Raw genomic sequence first — 19,170 nt, 5'->3', positions numbered from 1 at the left:
ATAAACAGAGACTTTTACAGTCCAGTAAGCAAATAAAAGAACACCAGAAATATATTTAAAAGGCAGCATGGAGGCAGGTGAAATACATTTTGCTGTTTTAAATGATGTGATCACTAACATCAGCAGCATTAGTGAACAAGGCTGAAAAAAAATCTTTTTTTTTCCAAATAGCAGACAAAAAAAAAAAAAAAAAAAAATAATGGCCACTTCCTTCCCCAGGGACCCAAAAAACCCCATTTTTTTTTTTTTTTTTTTTTTTTTAGGAACAAAGAAGGAATTTTCAAACTGAAAAGATAGTCTCGTTCAACTCTGGACCCCAGTTTAGACTGTAGACCAAGCCAAACAGCAAAGAAAGAATGCTTTCAAACTCTCTTCTCAGCTTTGATGAAGGAGTGGAAAGAAGAGTCAGAAAAGAGAACCATGGTGGTGACGGGAGTTGAGCCAGCAGTGAACAGCCTCTGCTTCTTGGAGCCTTTTTCAGTCCTCTGTCAGCTAACAGAGCTGCTTGCTGTGCAGCAGGGAAACCACCACACATTATCTGCTCCAGTTTTGCCATCTCTCAGAGGACATTTTTGTGCCTGAAAGACCTGTGGCTGGAGGAGAGTGCAAAGTCACAGTCACCTTTCCAGTGACACCCTTCTCTGGCCGGTGGCCCCAAGGCCTGAAGCTGTTCTGGGGATGCTGGAAATGACCATTAATGAAGAGCTTGTAAATCATAGTCATAGAAGGAAAAAGAAGATTCAGAATTATTAAGGTGTTTCCTCCCTGTAGAAGCTGTACAGTTAATTGTGGTATCAGAACAGCCTGAGAGAAAGTGTACTTGCATCTTCATTGTTTTCAAACAGGTGAACCTTCACTCAAAAGTAGACTGACTTTTGCCAATTTCCACATGTATGGATACAAATAATCTGCTTGTAAGTCACAACTCTTGAGCTAAAGCACTGCGTATTAGGCTAACAAAAAGGAGAAGAGAGGTCCAACAATTAAGGACATCCACCACAGTCTGTTGAAATGAGGCAGAGACGAAGAAAGGCTCAACAAACAGCAGACCCAACTTCAAGATCTCACATACCCCTGTCCAGTGGGTGAAAGTTGCTGTAGTGCGTAGCACCACCATGAAGTCCAGTGAAAATGTTATGGAAACAAGAAGCTCGCTCTGCTAGGTGAGATCTAGATTTAGATGTCCCAGTAACAGCCACTGGCTTCTTGGCTTGGTTTAAAGGGAGGACTGCACTTTCTCTGAGATGTTCAGCAGGCTGGCACATCTCCTTGATTCCTCTCATCAGACTGAAGAGAAGAAACGACTGAGTCTCAGCTTTTCTCATAGCTTTAAAGAATCAGAAAGCTCTGCTGACAACCCCTAAAGTGCTCTTTGTATGCTTTTTTTTGTTTAAGGAAAGGATCAAGAAGCAGCAGAACCAGCACTGGTTGTGGCAGAAGCAGCAGAAACAAATGTTAGTATTTCTGTATCAAAGTCTCGTTTCCACCCACGTTCTCTAATACTAAATGAGAGTTGAAGTCACTACTTGTTTTTTCTTTAAATCTTGAAAGATATACTAACAAAGTCTTTTTCTTCAACACTTCTGTTCATTTGAACAGAACTTCTAGGTCCTTGTTACCTGTAAGACCCCATTAAACCTTGACCTTCGGTCAAACCTGTTTGAATCATCCAGCAAAGGGTTTCCATGAAAAGATGAGGACTCGTTCCCTTTCGTAACTCAATAAAGCGCTCCCTACAGCAAGAGAGGGACTCTGCCTGTATGACCTTGCAGCCGACTTCAGCTCCTCCCTCCATCCAATTCACTGCAGTGCAACAAAGCGCTCCAAAAATAACGTTTATTTTTCAAAACTGGAAAATGGCACAAACCACCCCAAAGGAGAGAATGACAACGGAATGAGTTCAGCGCAGGCTTGTGAACTGACCCTCCCTGCCAGGGACAGGAAACTGGAACTTCACAGAAAGAGACTGAATGGAACCAGATTGAATGAAAGCGCCAGAAACCGCGGCCATCGGTGGCCAAATCCTGTCGAAAGGATAACTCACCCACTTGTCAGTCCTTCGCTAGAGACAGCATGAGGGCTGTGTCCCAGCTCTATAGCTATAAACGCCTCTGCTTTGCACGTCTGCACATGCGATTGTCTGCAGTATATGCATATTAAACAAGGAGAAATGTAGACATGAAAAATATTTCCAAATGATAGCTTTAATTTTGGGGATCAACAGAGCTTGAACATCTGATTTCAATTCCAAACTTTTTGATTAGTGTACGTTGATGTAGTACCCCAAATACACTTACAGTTTCTGTTCAAAATGGTATTCTTCTGTAATCATAGAGCTGTTATGTATGAACTGCTAAAGAGCGGCCATACCACCGCTGCTGAATGGACTGAAAGTTGGACCAAGAAGAGGAGAAATAAACTAAATCATTCTCTTTAAATAGACAGAGCCAGATTTGCCACTACCTTACATCTTGTATAACCATTTATATCATGTCTATGTAGGGTAACTTTTAAGAAAATGAAGTTATAAGTGCATAATAAATCCATCTACAAAAATTCCTTGCCTACGAAGAACAGAAAGTAATTTTAATTTGTAAAGTAATAAAGACTGAATGTCAAATTGTAATACTAAAATTGAAGTCAGAAGTTGCATGAAGACAGCTTTTCAGAAGCAGTAATTTCTTGATGTAATATTTGAAAGTGATCAATTCAAGTTCTGCTTTTGAAAATTTTCTGAGCTTTCATCTCCCTCCAAGTTTAGCCCAGAACAACTATTATACGGCTGACATTAAGAGTCTCAAAACAAAGTGATTTATAATGTAAACAGAGAAAATAAATCACTATTTCAGAACTACCTACACCACCACAGATTAGATCCAGAAGGTCAGACAAAGTTGTCACTGAATATTTGAGCTCTCCCTGCTGCAGCTGAGGACCACAACACACAGAAGAGCAAATCCAGTTAATGAACTCAACCAAATGCACAATGATTCCTACTTGCCTAGGTATGACTGGGATTTTGGAGAGGCTCTAGATTATTACCTACAAAGACTGTAAAATGACCACAGCCAGTAGCTTGCAGCAAATTAAGAAGCAAGGCTTTCTCTAGTTGGAGCAAGCAGATCCGTTCACCAACGCCCTCTTGAAGAATATTTGACCACCAAAACGAAAAGAGCCATTAACATCCTGAATTAATGGGTTTAGTGGTTTTCAAATGAGGTATTTTCATGATGGACACGGTGTGGATTCAGCAAAGTTTTCCCTTTGACAAATACAGCTTCAATTTCAAAGATTTGATTAGGCTTAATACCATTAGGGAACCATTACTGATTTTATGCTGTTGTTGTTACTGCTTTAACTATCAATTTCTGAACCAAAAATTGCAGACAGTTGGCTTGACCAAGAGTCAAGGTTTAGGAATGCAAGAGCAAATCCAAAGCACAGATGAGCTTCAGATGTGGACAAACTTCAGAGGGTTTAACAGGCTCTCCAGTGTTTGTCAGGTCACAGAGACGCGTGCATGTGTGTATACACACATTTGTTTCTTTGTGTTAGTGTTTTTTTGTTTGCTTGTTTTAAACACTACAGTCCTCAGCCAGAGCCATCTGAGCAGTTATTGCAAACAACAATTAAAAATAAAATCTCATGACAAACTTCTCTGTTTTACTGTATACCACTTAGGAAAACAAAACAAAACAACAACAACAAAAAAGGAACAACAGGAAAAAAACCCAAAGCAAATGAAACTGATCTTCATAATTAAGCAATCCTTGATCACCACCACGTGTTTCTAAAACGGCCAGATGTTCACAGTTTAAGAAGCCAAATAACACTACTACTTTTTGTAAATGTTAATGGTGAAAGAACAATAATAATGGTTTTAGTCAATCATCATTAGGACTTGAAAGCACAAATATAAATTAAATAAAACTCAGAAACATTGTACAATAAAATCTGCTATAAACAAAGGTAATTAAAAAGAACTGCTCTCAACCTGTGATGTGGGCTCCATCTTGCTTTAAAATTAAAAGCAGTATTTATTTTTCTGAAGCATCCAAATGAACGTTCATATCCAGATGTCTTTACAAAGAAACAGAATCTTCATTCCTTCCTCATTTTTTAATGTGTTTATATTATATTTTACTTCTGGTTGTCTTTTTCTTCCTTGGCAATTCTTTTTGTCACACCACTGAAATACTTCTCACGGAAAGAATTGTGTCCCTTGTATGGCATGTACTGACCATCCAACAAGTAAGAATTCTGGTCTTGATCCTGTGTGGTATCAAAATGTAAGCATTAATTTTTATGATATTAAGTTCAACATGCATTGCCACTGTTTTTCCTCCAGAATTTTTCAGATTATTACAAGCAAGAATAAAGTATTTTTTTCTACAATTTAATGGGAAACATTTAAATTGTTAAAGAATTCCAAAAATACACTGCTGAAGTTTTCTTTGGAATTAACAAGAGCACATAGATCCTACTACAAACTCCTTGACATTTTAACAGAAATGAGAATATATACGCAGTGAATTCTCATTCAACACTGATCAAATAAAAACTGTAAGCAAATTTTTTTGTTTTGCAGTATAGGTTTGTTTTTGTTTGTTTTAAATGTAATTATTCAAATTTCTACTCTGTACACCAATCTGATGAAAGCTGTCAATGACATACATTAGAAGCTTGAACTGTGCTGAATCACTGGAAGTATCTCAGCAGTTATCACCACAATTCAACCCTTGCATGTTGAAATGAGAGCACAGGTACTATGTCACGCAGACTTTTACAAAGGAAAATACAAATATTAGTTTTCAGAAAAAAAATATAACCTGAAGAATTCAGTCACTCATTTTGTGGGAAGCAGATACAAACAGAAGAGGAACACAAAAGATTAAAAGGAGTTCCCACAGATACTGAATACTATCAGAGGATTTTATTTGTGTGCACTATTCACGTGCTTCTGAAAGCTGATATAATGAAGCCCTGCACATAAAATCTATTTAACATCAGCCTATAAAACAGTTTAGAAAACTGACCCATTATATGAGCGATTATATAGTTTAGTTCATCACATGCTGTGGCTTTGTACAATTCAGATACTTACCAATTTGAGTTAACAGTACTCTAACAAATAATACATCAACCTTTTTATCTGAGAGCTAAAAGCTGATGTCAAATTTAAAAACAGTTTAACATTCATGGTTTACAGTTTCTCACATTCAGTGGCAGGATGGGACTGAGCTGAACAGCCTCACAAGTACAAGTGTGCAACTGTGCAAAGAGAAGACAAAAACAAGCACACAACAGAACTAAACTTCTATTAAATGTTTCTTTCTAATGCTTCTTCGCAGCTTACATAAAATTTTCAAGCAGTGCAATAACATATAAATCAGTTCATTATTTTAATATACAGTTCGGGGTTATTCACTCATATTTAAAATTAAAGTTACTCTGGTATGCTTTAGCACAAGTGGTAGAAACATGGAATTAGGTTTAATTCAGTATTTTTGTATATTACCCAGCTATTACAATGCTAGATGAACTAACTTCTAGTGGACATCAACTGCCCCTCCCCACCCCCCTTCAGCTATTTTGTAGCTCTTTTAGACTTTCATCTAGCGAGATCAACACCACGTCCCGCTCTGTATGTCCTAACACACATTCCAAAGGAGCAAGACAAAGATTTTTCAACACAGCAAGACGTTTGTGTGCATGTGCAAGTGCCCTCTTCTGGACACACTGAGCAATTCCTATGAAGCCGTTCTGCTATCCTAGCAGATACCCATAGCACGCCACAGGCCTATATTAACTTGCTGAAAATCAAGTGCCATGTGCATACCTAACACATAAAGCACATACACCATGAACAACCTGTCTGTTCTTTTTAAATACTGTGATGCAAGAAAATAGCACGGGAAAATGATCTCAGTAAGCCCACTGTAGGCTCAGTACTAATTGTTTTCTGTCACCTGTGAGAGGGGAGACAAAGTCTTTTAACATGTCCATGGGAAATATATCTATATATAATTGAGAGACAGGGAACAAGGAGGACTGCAGTCCCTTCACAGTCTGCCCACTCCTCCAGCTCTCTTATGCTGTACTACTCTGAGGAAAAGTACACTTGTTCTTCCATTGAATTTGCAGGTCAGTAAATCCTTCTTTGACCTAAGCAGGTAATGTATTCTTATACCTTTGGGAAATGTTTTAATGATGATTTTACTTAATTCACTTGTATTGAGAAATGGATGAGATATCTGACCCTGAAGGATAATGATATAGGTGTCAAAAGTACTTAAACATAAAAATTAATCCCTATAACCTCCAAGAGGTCACCCATCTGTACACCATTCATCTGGATTCCTTAAGTAACAAAATGCTGACCAGAATTGAAGGGAGGAAGGAAGAACAGAACTACCTCCCACTAACTCAAGCTGGTAAGGGCAAAGAGGGATATGGTATGAAAGGGAAGAAACTTCAAGTTAAACAGAACTGTAAGAAAAGCATCTCTATTCATCAGATGGACAAAAGTCTGGCACTTTGCACCACAGAAGAATCTTTCTGGTAAATCCAGGCCTCATCAAAAGCTATGCAGATCATTGATAGATGAGAGATCTGCAGTCAGGCACTGATTTCCTGGGATAGCTTACAAAGAAAACTCCTGGCCCACACTATCATAATTCCAGCTTAAGAATTACCATTCTCTACCTCTTCCCTATGCAGACATGACTGTCCATTAAAACTGTTAATGGCTTTAAAGAACCGATTAGGAATGGCTTCTTAAAAAAGGAAAAGAAAATAAGAAACACTAAATTTATCTGGAGATGACACTCATTATTGACATGTACTAATCAAAATAGTTTTACAAGGAATATGAGAACTGATCAAATAAAAGAAATTCTTCAATTTCAGAGACAAATGATTCTTGAACAAATTCTATAAAGGGATCTGAATGGGTACTATCTGAGCACTAGGAATAGACTGCATTTAACTTTACAGGGATGAGACCATGCCAAAAAATCATCTTCATGAAACAATTCTGACTATTTGGTTTGGAATTTGCCTAGGCATCAAGCACCAGCTCGTTTCAGTGAGGAAGCCAGTTGACCTCCATTTTGAGTAGCATTAACAGGCAGAACACACACTCCAAATTTCTCACAGGAATGTTTTGCAGTAAGAGAAGACAACTTTGGGATCATGGACCATAGGAAACAGTAATGAATGGATCAAATCATAGGAACTGTTTCAGTTACTGACCATGCTTTCCCTCACGTGCATTAACTGTCCAGCCCAGTTAACATACGTGTTTGAATTCAGAGCATGCAGTTGAACCAGTGTTTTCATCTAGGCAGTCCTTCTCCTCCTCTTAACATGACTCACTGGAAGAATCAGGAGTGATACTTATAAACCTGCATCTAGGGCTGACTAGTTTTCGATTCCCTTTGAAACAAATTTATGTAGTTTTCAAGGCATAAAGTTTATAGTTGATTCTTTGGCACAAAATACTGAGACTTCCCAAGAAAACACTTCCTTAGGCCGTGTGTCAAGACTGATTGGCAACGATCAGCCTAGTTGGCAATAAGTAATTTCTCTCCCAGTGTACCTGGTCCTACCCTGAAGATGAAGACTTCTCCCTTTATTTATAGAAGTCAGAACTAAAAATGTTGATTAACCACTAGTCTCTTTTTTTTTTTTTTTAGATCACCCTTGGCTCTCACTTTGAATAATTTAAGTTCTCAAAACAGCAGACTAATTGTAAACAGCATAAAACTTCTGTTCTGAAATATTTTATGATGAATTCTGTGACAACTGAAAGCCAACAAAGATCTTGTCAAAGTGGATGCTACCAGACTGCTTTTACCTAATTTGAGTTTTCAGCTTACCACTTAGTTGTTCCAAAGACAACACTAAAAAGGTGTTGTGTCTCTGATAAATAATGGAAGTGATGGAAGAAAGAGGAAGGACCTTAAAGATAACAAGAAACTTTTGTTTTTCTTTGAGTCTCGGTAGATATTATGTGTAAGTTTACAAGTTTTTATGAATCTGGCATGCCTCAGTGCAGCCTTAGAGTAATTACCCACATGCAGTTCTTGTTTAATAGATCTTCTTAGCCTTATCACAGCTTCCTGCCACTGTACATCTGGTGCTGAACAGTAGCTATAGAAACCACCTGTACTAATGTTATACAGCTATAAACAACAATAAGCACTTTCCAGATCAGGAACAACAGGGTCACATCCAGGAACAAACACTGCTAAATGCAGTAGGAAAAATCCTACACCAGTAAAAACTCCAGAGTGACTAAATGATATGGAAACACTGGACCCAGTCAACACTGTGAATTTGTAAACCCAGTGCTCCAGAGCCTCTCCATGGGCAGTCTTACACTCAGAGTTCATCCTTCAATTAAGTTTTCTCTATCATCTCTCCCTAAAATTTCTAGGTGACTCTCTTAACCCTCGCTAATTGTAAAGCTCTCCTTCAGTTTTTTTGCTTGTTTGTTTGTTTTGCTTTTTTTTTTTTTTTTTTTTTTTGAGAATCCCTAATGAGAAACTTTAAAGCTAGGTAGCTTTTATCAACCAAATAACTAGTCTATTTCTTTAAGACAGCCAAATAAGGAATGAAACAAGTTAAAGGAATTCTGCAATGGTTGAAACAAGCGTTATGGGGACATGCACAAGAAAAAGCTAGACCACTGTTGTAAAGAAAGGGAACATCCTAGTTGAATGCTGTTACTAAGTTCATCCCTCCTGAGACGGCTCATCACTAGATACACATCCCAAAGAACCCTTGTGGTATTAATGCTGAAAGCTGTTATACTCCAACTTTGCTACTGATTAACCTACCTAACAGAGACTGAAATTAATATAAATATTTGTTAGCACAGACTGAGATCTTCCAGACTTGCATTAAAAAGGTTCTTGAAAAATAAACCAGCACAGTAGAAAACATTTTCACTTAATTCAGTCTGAAAGATCTGGTTAAAACCCTCTGGCCTAAAGCAGAAGACTGGACTACTCAGTACAGTCAAAAGACATTGCATTGCTCACCTACTCAACCAACTGCTTCTCAGCCTTACATTATCACTGTACTTCAGTTCTTACGTGACTGCTTTTAGTCTTGGAAAATGGAAGTTGTGTCTTTACTCTCAAAAATACCTCTTTCCATAGTTCAGTGATGTTAAATTCTCACAGTCCTGTCCACTCAAATATCAACTAGAAAGTTTTATTTCAGTTAAGAGTGTTAATAATGGAATTGAATTTGCTTTAAAATTTGCAAGTCACTTTTGGTGACAAACATTGGACAAACACTGAGGAAACCGAAGGACTGCATAACAACACTACATCATTTATAAAATCTTAGTCAGTTGTGAGCATTACACTAAGCTGAACTAAATGAAATGTATGAGTTCCTGTTACGAATCAGTTACTAAAGAAAATGGTAAATTTCTGGAGATGTAAATGCCTGCATATACATAAAAATTCAGAAAAACTTGGAGCCAAAGCTCCAAATCATGGATTTTATGATCAGATCTGGTGAGTCAGAAGTATCCAACTCAAAAGGCTTTTTGAGATGTAAAGACAAACATACACGTTCTGGAGGGCCATGGGAATACGAAGCGTGTCAGGTAAGGGAAAACGGAGTGGGGACATCTTTGGAAGGTAGATACCAAACATCAGGATCCTTACACAAGCAGACACTTGCGAAAGAGCCAATACGTACTCCCTTGTTTATACAAGTTCTACATTATAAGAAACAGTGCCTGAGCCTTAGTATCTTTAAGCTACATAAAAGACATCTGGAGTCCACAGAAAAGCACTGCAGTTTCATCTAGGCGGTAAGTCTGCCAAGTAGTATCAGGTGCTCAAAGCTAAGTGTTTCCAGGCGAGAACGTGTCAAAGCACATACTGAAGAATACGTGATGCACAAAACAAGAATAACAAATAATGACAGTCTATTCGCAGAAGGGCGAACATATTCTTTAAATCAGAACATCTTACCCTACAGCACTGGCAGCCACATACCTGCTGCCATGTAGTAAAACTTCTGCAGAATGCCTCCACAGACATCCCAAGACGTACATGTCAAAAAGGTTGGTAATTTACTCTTGTGGGTGGCTACTGACAAAGTTGGCAACTTGAGCTCTGAATCACACATACAGTGTTTTACAAAAAAGTCTGTTGTTGCTTGAAAATTTCAATCATCATTAGCATTAAAAATGCAGTACTGAAATCCTGCTGTTATTAGTGCAAGCACCATGCAAACACAGCAATCCATCTGCATCTCCTATCATTTTAAATAACAGAAAAGGAATGCTCACCTTTCGCATGTGTTTTCATTAACAATTTGCTCCCCCTTGCTGTAGCATCTTTTTAACAGTATTAGGTGAGAGAAGCAGCAACAACAGAACTTGAATGCTGTGTGTGAAAATAACTTATCCTATATGTGTGGCACAGTCTTGATGCCTCCAGAAAGAAACTTGGTTTGTCCTCCCCCAGAGTAAATTTAAACAAAAACTCTTTCCTCCATTGTACTCATGTCATAGGAACATCATTACTTTCAAAAGCTATATTCCTCCTAGTCTCTCATGGATTTAAAGATCGAAAGTACCACACTAAAAAGGAATTAACAGTTGAATATGGTTTTCTTGTACCATCAGATCCACAAAGTATTTGGAATTTAAAATTTTCTTAGGCACCAAATTACATTTCAGAAAATGGGCATTTAGGCATCTCAGCATCTCCATGGTTCCGTTTTCCAAGAAAGCGTATGCAATTTCCATAAGTGAGCACTGTTTCAAAGACCACTTTCACACAGTTAAAGGGATTTGCTGAGGACTAAAAGTTGATCAGATGAGGAGAAAAAGCAAAACAGCAAAACCACAACACTCCATTAAATCACTACCCAATTTACTTTGAAGAAATGTGTGGCAATTTTACTTCCGTCATCATAAAAGACTCAAGTGTGAGAGAACTGCATGAAGATCAAATACTGCACTGTACAAACCTTTCATGAGTGCAGCAGCTACCATTTTACACAATATAATCAAGAATTCAAGCTTACCTTGAATTCCTTCACCTTCTCCATGGTTATCAGGCGCCTTGATGTGTGGCTGGAAAGCATCTGTTCACAGTTGCTAATAAGTTTCAGGCATGGGTGGCGGGGAATGATCTGTTCTGTATATCTGGAAGAAATAAACATTCAGAGTTGTAAGCTCATGAACTGAAACACTTGCATCTGAAACAAAATTCACACAGATTTTTCACAAAACAGATTACAATTAAAAGTGCATGACAACTTTCTATTAAGTGACCCCGAAGTTCAGGTATTGTTGCTGAATTTATCCATTGTTTATTGCAATCCTTTTTTTTTTCCACATTAAACATATAGAATATGTGAAAATATTACTGTAAAGGGTCCCACCCACATTTTCTTCATCTATTTATGCTATGTTAATGCATGCATGCATGCCTGTATCATTTTAAGTGGAAAACATCTCAGCCAATCAGGAGTAATAACTTCTCCAATCAGAAGCTGATTGATTTACAAGACAAGAAAAATAAAAGATACACAGCCAACATATATTAAGCTGCAGCAAGACATAACACTAGCTTCCTACAAGGAGACCACTGTACTCAAATTCCAAATCATACTAAAGCAGCTCCTGTGAAAACAGCATTCCTGAGTTCAGAAGTTGGTGTTGCAAATTTATCACACAGCAATTATTTTGACAAATGACAGCAAATTTTTCTAAACAGAAAAAATAAATCGCCTTTTAACATCAGATGCCTGTAACACCGCTTGCAATTAAGACCTTCCTACAAAATCAAGTAGTTACCATGTTTAAAATGCCTTGCATCTCAGAACCATACTATTTTCCCTTGGAAATAGGAAATTTCCCTATTTCTGTTTCTCCAAATGCTGAAGGAGGAATTTAAAATTTAACTTAATAGTAAAGTATGAAATAGTAAAATATTAACTTACAAGTAAAGTATCTTGTGAGCTCACAAGATAAATGAGATCAGATATTGTTTCTATATATTGCAATATAAATCACTCATTTAGGCTTCATATGCAGTATTGTCAGTGACTGATTTCACATAAAATGCCTGCTCTCATGATTTGCCTGTGGTTGGGATTCAACAGAAGCCAGGCATCAAAAACCAAGAAAAAGAACTGAATAATTTTCACACAAATCATTGGAACTTCAAAGATACAATGGAGGAACTTTTCTTTTTTCCTGTAAAGATGTGGATTTTCTGCACTTCAAAAAGTAGATTTAATGTTCTAGGAGAAAGGGGAGTCTAATCCAATACAACTGAAAATAACTTGTCCTGTATGTATGGCCTGTGAGAGTAGGCATGTTACCAAACGATGGACCTGCAAAGCAGTTTAGACACACAACCTAGAAAGGCATTCAGGAGACCAGGCAGAAGAACATAAGCAGTACAAAAATCAAATTCCACTAATCCAGACCTATTAACAAGACAGGGCGGTGATGCAAATTTTCTAAGCCATAGTTTTGAGTTCACTAACAGTAGCTGGAAAAGAAATGAAACTTGTTTTTTCAAATGAGTTTTCACTATGCTCACCCAGGATTTGGTAGAATAAGTTTCGTACAACCTTTGGTTTCACTACTACTTAACACTAATTTCAAAGGCTCAGTTGCTCATACAGTATTTGCAGAAAAAAAAAAAGTCATCAAAATCCTGCCACAAAGTTTTCACTTTAGAGAATAAAAATACTATTACTATTTCAGTGTTAGTAGCCTTGCAACTTCAAAAGCAAAGAACCCAAAAAAGGATCTCTCTGGGTACTGAGCGAAGCTTTGATATTTATTAATCTAAAGATAACAGTAAGCCATCAAACAAGTAAAACGATAATACAGACTTGCAGTAGTATTTGTTATTTATTTATTTACATCTCCACATCGTTCCAAAACTTCTAGATTGCCAAAACAGCCTTTCAGTTCCTTCTGGTGTCTGAAATCAAGTCACAACTTCTGCTAAGTGAAGCAAGAACATGCCTTTGACAAGGAAGAACCAAATGAATTCTCAAATGCTTTGTTTTTACTCCCAAAGACTTTTGATGCATGTAGTACATCAAGGAGCCTCTCATCCTTAGTAAAGTAGGCACTCTGCCACAACGTCCCTGAAGTCTCTCTTTTTAAGCATATAAAAGCCTGACTGCAAAGGAATTGAAGGAATTCAGACTCAACAATGATTTCAGTGTCAGAAAGAAAGTAAACTTTGGTGTGAGATGCTATCTTGCAGAATGAGAGATCATATCACCTTCTTAAAAATCCCTGTCTGTTAGCAATAAGTCACATATATATTTATATATCTTTTTGCAATCTCAGGTAAAATTCAGAACATTATCTGAGAAATACAGTAGCAGTGCTTTTAACAGACATCAATTTTAGCCTAGTTTTGTTTTTAACTTAAGGTAATACACAAGGATCTCAAATAAAGCAGAAGCCTGATGGCAGGTGTTGCCTGGGCATATTTGATAGCACAACATATCAGCAGACAATCTCTTATTTTTTCTCTACATGCATAAAATCTTCTCTCATGTTCATCCTCATAGCCAAAAAGTAAAGAGACCATAGAAATATTCAATGCTAATAAAGTGAGTTAGATATTTCAAACTTCAGTGCATAAATTACTAATACTATGTACAAATTTACTTTTTAAGAGGCAATCCAATTAGAGTTTGAGAGCAGCAAAACAAAAGTAGAATGAGAATGCGTAGCTGATAGTTACCCACAGCTAAACATGCAGAGGAAGAGTGCTTTTACTAATGTTCAATGAGTTGACAAAAAAATTCAGTTATCTTGACAAACACAACAAATAAAGTAATTCGAAACAGAGTTTATTGACATGGAAAACTAAGCCCCTGTGTACCAGTGAGTTCTGCAAGGGTTAAGCATGTATAGACAGACATTTTGAACAGTAATTTACACTACTGTTAACAGTGCTCCTTGTTTTGCCTGAGAACAGTCTAACATGAAGGGCCTGGAACATCTCCCATCATGAGGAAAGGTCGAGAGACCTGGGACTCTTCAGTCTGGAGAGGAGAAAGCTGAGAGGGGATTTTGTAACTGTTTATAAGTATCTGAAGTGGAGGAGTCAAGTCAATGGGGCTATTCTCCCTGGCATGCACCAACATAACAAGGAGCAACAACAGATCAAGGAGCAACAGACAAACACTGAAACACAGGAAGTTCCCTACAAACATGTAAAAGAACTTCTTTATGTCAGCATGACGGAGCACTGGAACAGGCTGCCCAGGGAGGTTGCAGGCTCTCTTTCTCCAGAGATATACAAGACTCATCTGGATGCCTACCTGTGTGACCTGCCTTAGTACTAGGTTGGAATCTAGAGGTCCCTTCCAACCCCTGAAATTCTGTGACTCAGTGTGAAGTATGCAAAAAGCCTAAAATGCCAATTTTATCACTTAAAATAACAACAACCCACATATAATCTACTAAGTGCTTTGTTACTGAGGACTGTGCAGATGTAACAAACTGGCTCCTTTTGACTTCCAAATTTTCAAAAAGAGCATGTGATAACTGTATGCAGGATAACTGCACCTAGGTCACAAGGTTTGTGCATGGTGAAATCAGGGAGTGCAGTTAATTCATTTATCAGGATAGCTTGCCTGTACATAAATATACAGGACATTGTAGAAACTACCTTCAGAGCACATCGGTATTTGGGAGATGCTCACAAACAGCTACCACACAGTGACTCTGCCCTTTACTATAAAACAGTTTTGAGGAAAAAAAAATAACAACAAAACTTATTTAGGAGACAAACTATAAGCTATGCAAATAGACATTGCTTCTCTTAAACTTAGTCATCATCCCAAGCTGCACTATTAAGCAGACAGCATCTTGCAGTCTCTGCTGGCCTCTCTTGTCCTTAGCAGTGCTGTTTCCCTACACTTCTTGCCTCTTACTGCCATCTCTTGTCAACTGACTTTTGATTTCTGAGAAGAAAGCTAAGTTAGTAGTGCCAAACTCCAAACAGCCAAGAATGTTCTGCTAAGGACTCTGTCATGCACCTCCATCAACTACTCTAATAGAAATATATATTAATAAGAGCCTTTCTACTAGTATCTGCCCATCAAAAGTCTCATTATCTGAACTTAAATCTCAATCCTTTGGACATGCATTTACAAGGAGATGTGATGGCTTTTTCTTTTCAACTACAGGCAGGAATTCTCTCCACTCAAAAACCTTACTTCAGAATCTGGCTTCCCTCATACAAAGTTTTGACCATATGAAGTATGAGCAATACTTTTCAGTGCTAGCACTAAGAAGGTTTCAGCTGTACTATACCCAAATATTCATGGCCAGGATTCACCATCTACTCTGACAGAGTACATACCAGAAATCAAGCATACATACTCAGGCCTGTATATCGGCAGCCAGTAAACTAATCTTCCTCCCATCACCAGATATTCTGCTGCAAACTTCAATAGGTCAAAAAAGATGTCACTCAGATGATAGCTGGATGATATGATGATGTGATTTTCTGTGCTAAACAAAAAATTGCAAGTGTAAGCATAAAAGCACAAGTAAAAATCATATTTCTGAATTAAAAAAAAAAAAAAAAAAAAGCAGTATTTGAAATTTGCAAAAAGTACCCTAGGCCAATTCCAATGTGCAGCTTCTACTATGAGATTTGCCAAATTCCCATACTGGGATGTTAGACTATCACCTACTGCTGAAAAATTAAAGAATCACATGTGCATTGGAAAAAGTTGTTTTGGCACAGCATCTTTCCTAAGGGCAATTTAGAGCAAAAGGCAGAAGACAAGGAAGCCACATGTAATCCGTGAAGAGAAAAGGAGCAGTGGAAAACCAAGAGCTATGGTTGAGTTAATATAGAGGCATTGCATTTTAAACTGATTCTGCAGCTTGCAGGGATTGAAGAGTACTTTTAGAGGATAGGAAATGCAAGGTAATAGTGGTTTGCTGAGGTGAGATACAGGATGTAAAATCTGGACGTGTGCAAGTTAGAAGGAGGTAGAACAAAACCAAGAAGATTACAGATGTATTAGACATATTACTCTTGCAAACAGAACAAAAAGGTTCTTCTTTAGTTATTAAGATTTGTTACAGAGCTGACAGACAACCAAGAAAAAATAAAGATTCTGAAACTGTGACTGGCTTCCTATTAAGACTCTGATATTCTATGACAGAGAAGACAGCTTATTTACCTTCTCTCAGATGATTTAACTGATTCCTTTTGTGAGCCTGTTCTGCGAGTAGCTTCTCTGATACCATATGGTGCTGTTAAAAGCAAACAGATAATGTGGAAGTAAGAAATTCACTCTTTGCCCAAATAACAATATACAGTCATTTTATACATATATAACAGTGCATAGTCTGTGGCTTACACAAAGTTTAGGAAAACCCTCAAACTTTTACAGAGAAAATGCATAAGTGCAATTTCTTCAGAGTGTAAAGAATTACTTTAAAACTGCTTCAAAGAAAGCCTTCAGCCGTAAGAGGTTTCTAGCACACTCAACATTAGCTACAATACAGAGGAGAATGCTTTTCCATCCTGTTAATTAAATATATATGTGTTCCCTACATTTCCAACGCATGGCAAATAATCCCATCTTCTTTTGGTTGACAAACACCTCTGCTATCAAGCCTAGCTAGTGAAATTATATGAATAAAATATATACAATGTAAAATGAAATTGTATATATAGGAATTTCTTGCTAACACAATATGCAAATGGTAATTCTCATACAGACAGACAGAGGCAGAGTTGGATTTTCTCATATATTTCTGCAAATTTCTAATAGTACAACATGCTTACTGCATGTTCAGTACATGTGTTCTTGTAAAACTCATTTCAGCACGGAAGCACTAGTATTGCTATTTCATAAATGCACATAAATGTTTCAACACAATTTAAAAACTCAGCTCTATGCAATGCTAATATTCTACATGGTCTCATTTTCAAATAGGCTAAATAACCCTGGGTAACACAAAGAAAATTCACTCTCTCCTTTCCCAATTAATATGAATGTGTCAGGTTATGAAGTTACCAGACATCAGAAATCACTGTATCAAGCTCTTCTATTTATCCCCTTAGCCTCTACTTCTCTCAGGTGTGACAAATGGTGTTAAATGCACAAGCCTCTAAAAGAGTGGAGGATCTTTACAAATCCCTACTGTTTCTAGTACATAAGTGTACTACAAATGCATTTAAATCTCTCTTTGGAAGTGTTCCAAGAAGCACTTAAAACATGTCTATAGAAGTCCATCAGAGCTGCACAGCAGACTCACATGTTGCAGACTGAGTGCTAACAGCAATGTGGACCATTCTGGCAGGAAGCTTCCGTACACCAGTAAAGTTATGCTTTCACTGAATGACACTTCTTCAGAGGATGACCTTCAGCCATATTGGTTTTTACTGTCAATCATAACATTCTTTTCATGGAAGAGAGCATTATCTCCAGCTTTGTTACACATTTATGGCTATCCTTAAAATAAATGCAGAGATGACACAATGCAGATCCTCAATGGTCATCTTCTGCAAGATGGAAACTGCAGACATGAATACTTGTCAAGATGTAAAATCAATACAGAACAACACATCTGATCCACGTGGGTCCCTTCCAACTTCTCTGATTCTATGATCTAGGCAACAGTATTTCAGTCATTGCCATCAGGCAATAAAAGCATTAACAGACTTACGGTCTGTAATGATTGCATCAAACAACGTTCCCTTTCGCCATATTGGTCTTGAAGAATCAGAAACCAGTGCATCGAGGTAGTATTTCTCTAAACCATACTGTCGGAGATTGGCTCTGATATTTTCATCTGGCCCTCTCCATTTCTGGTTTTTCCTGCTTGCCTTGCCTTAGAGAGAGAAGAAAGAACACACGTTCTCAACAATGAACTATTTCATCGGATAGCCTTTCATATTGCCTACTATTTATTTTTAGAGGAAAGGAATTAAGAAACTAAAAAACCTAAAAAACCTCCTACCTTACTCTACTCACCATCACAACTATTTGGGTTAAACTTCCTAAGTAAAAAGGCACAATGAAAATACACGAGAAATAGTTAACTTTTAAACATGTTAATTTTGGAACACCACTATCCATCCTACATAGTAAATCCAACAATTTCCACTGAACTTTTTCAGAGTAATAAAAATGGGACTAGACTTGCTGGGTTTGGTTATGAGCAATAAGAAAGCACACAGTGGTTGTCATAACTACTTTGAACTCTCTTTTGATTTTCATTATTCCTTTTATTAATTATTTCCTGTTTAAAAATAATCAGGATAGCTTAGCTAGGACACACATAAAATGGTCAGTAAAAACAAGCATGACCAAATGCTTCATCTGGGGAACCAACAGTCAAAACTCTCACTTTTAAGCCAAATCTTATGGCATCCTCCAGTAAGGAAAATGCATCTAGGTCCATAAAAGACAATAGTACTATAAATCATGGTTATATATAGCAGAGGACTGATGTGGAATGTAACTTAATATGTATTTATAATTGCTTCTGAATAAGACATTTCTGATCTGTTCAGGAAAATTGATGATTCCAGTCATTTTCAATTAAATCAATTAAAACCTTGATTTAAGGTTTCCTGATAGGAAGTATGGTTTTGTGTTTTTCAATCAGATGTTCCTATAAAGTAAGTATGAAGGGGGCAGAAAACTAAGACAAAAAATGAATTTTCAAAAAATGAAATGAGGCTCAAACCTTCCAATTGCAAAGTCTTGCACCTGGGTTGTTGAAACTCACACTGTCAATACAAGGTGGAAGACGAAAGGATTGAGTGCAGTCCTGCTGAAAAGATCTGAGCGTACTCGTGGAGGGGAAGCTGAACAAGAGCCAGCAATGTGCCCTTGCAGCTCACAAAGCCAACCACATCCTGGGCTGCATCAAAACAAGTGTGGCCAGCAGGTTTGAGGGAGGTGATCCTGCTCCTCTTCTCTGCTCTGGTGAGGCCTCACCTGGAGTACTGCATCCAGATGTGGAGTCCTCAGTACAGGAGAGACACAGATCAGTTGGAGCGCGTCCAGAGGACCACAGAAATGATCCAAGAGATGGAACACCTCTCCGGCAAGGACAGGCTGAGAGAGCTGGGGCTTCTCAGCCTGGAGAAGAGAAGGCTTTGGGGAGAC

At 37.6% G+C, this 19,170-nt stretch overlaps 1 protein-coding gene across 3 annotated transcripts in view; it reads right to left on the bottom strand.

The window, feature by feature from the left end:
• Positions 1-2,184: 2,184 nt before the first annotated feature.
• TRMT11 (tRNA methyltransferase 11 homolog) overlaps positions 2,185-19,170 on the bottom strand; it is a 28,118-nt gene continuing 11,132 nt past the window's right edge. For 2 of the 3 annotated variants that reach the window (XM_042810679.1, XM_042810687.1), the window contains exons 9-13: positions 17,720-17,884; positions 16,225-16,297; positions 15,410-15,541; positions 11,062-11,182; positions 2,185-4,272 (exon numbers count right to left, since the gene is read on the bottom strand). In XM_042810679.1, coding sequence (XP_042666613.1) covers positions 4,141-4,272; positions 11,062-11,182; positions 15,410-15,541; positions 16,225-16,297; positions 17,720-17,884 — 623 coding nt within the window. In that variant the 3' untranslated portion in view covers positions 2,185-4,140. Of the gene's footprint in view, positions 4,273-11,061; positions 11,183-15,389; positions 15,542-16,224; positions 16,298-17,719; positions 17,885-19,170 lie in introns of those variants that run through there. The other variant, XM_042810697.1, reaches the window with a different exon arrangement.

Source organism: Centrocercus urophasianus, unplaced genomic scaffold (genome assembly GCF_019232065.1).
Source record: "Centrocercus urophasianus isolate 14NV4802_14NV808 unplaced genomic scaffold, USGS_Curo_1.0 seq_10, whole genome shotgun sequence".
NCBI classification, from domain to species: domain Eukaryota; kingdom Metazoa; phylum Chordata; class Aves; order Galliformes; family Phasianidae; genus Centrocercus; species Centrocercus urophasianus.
This window is presented reverse-complemented; position numbering and strand designations above follow the sequence as displayed.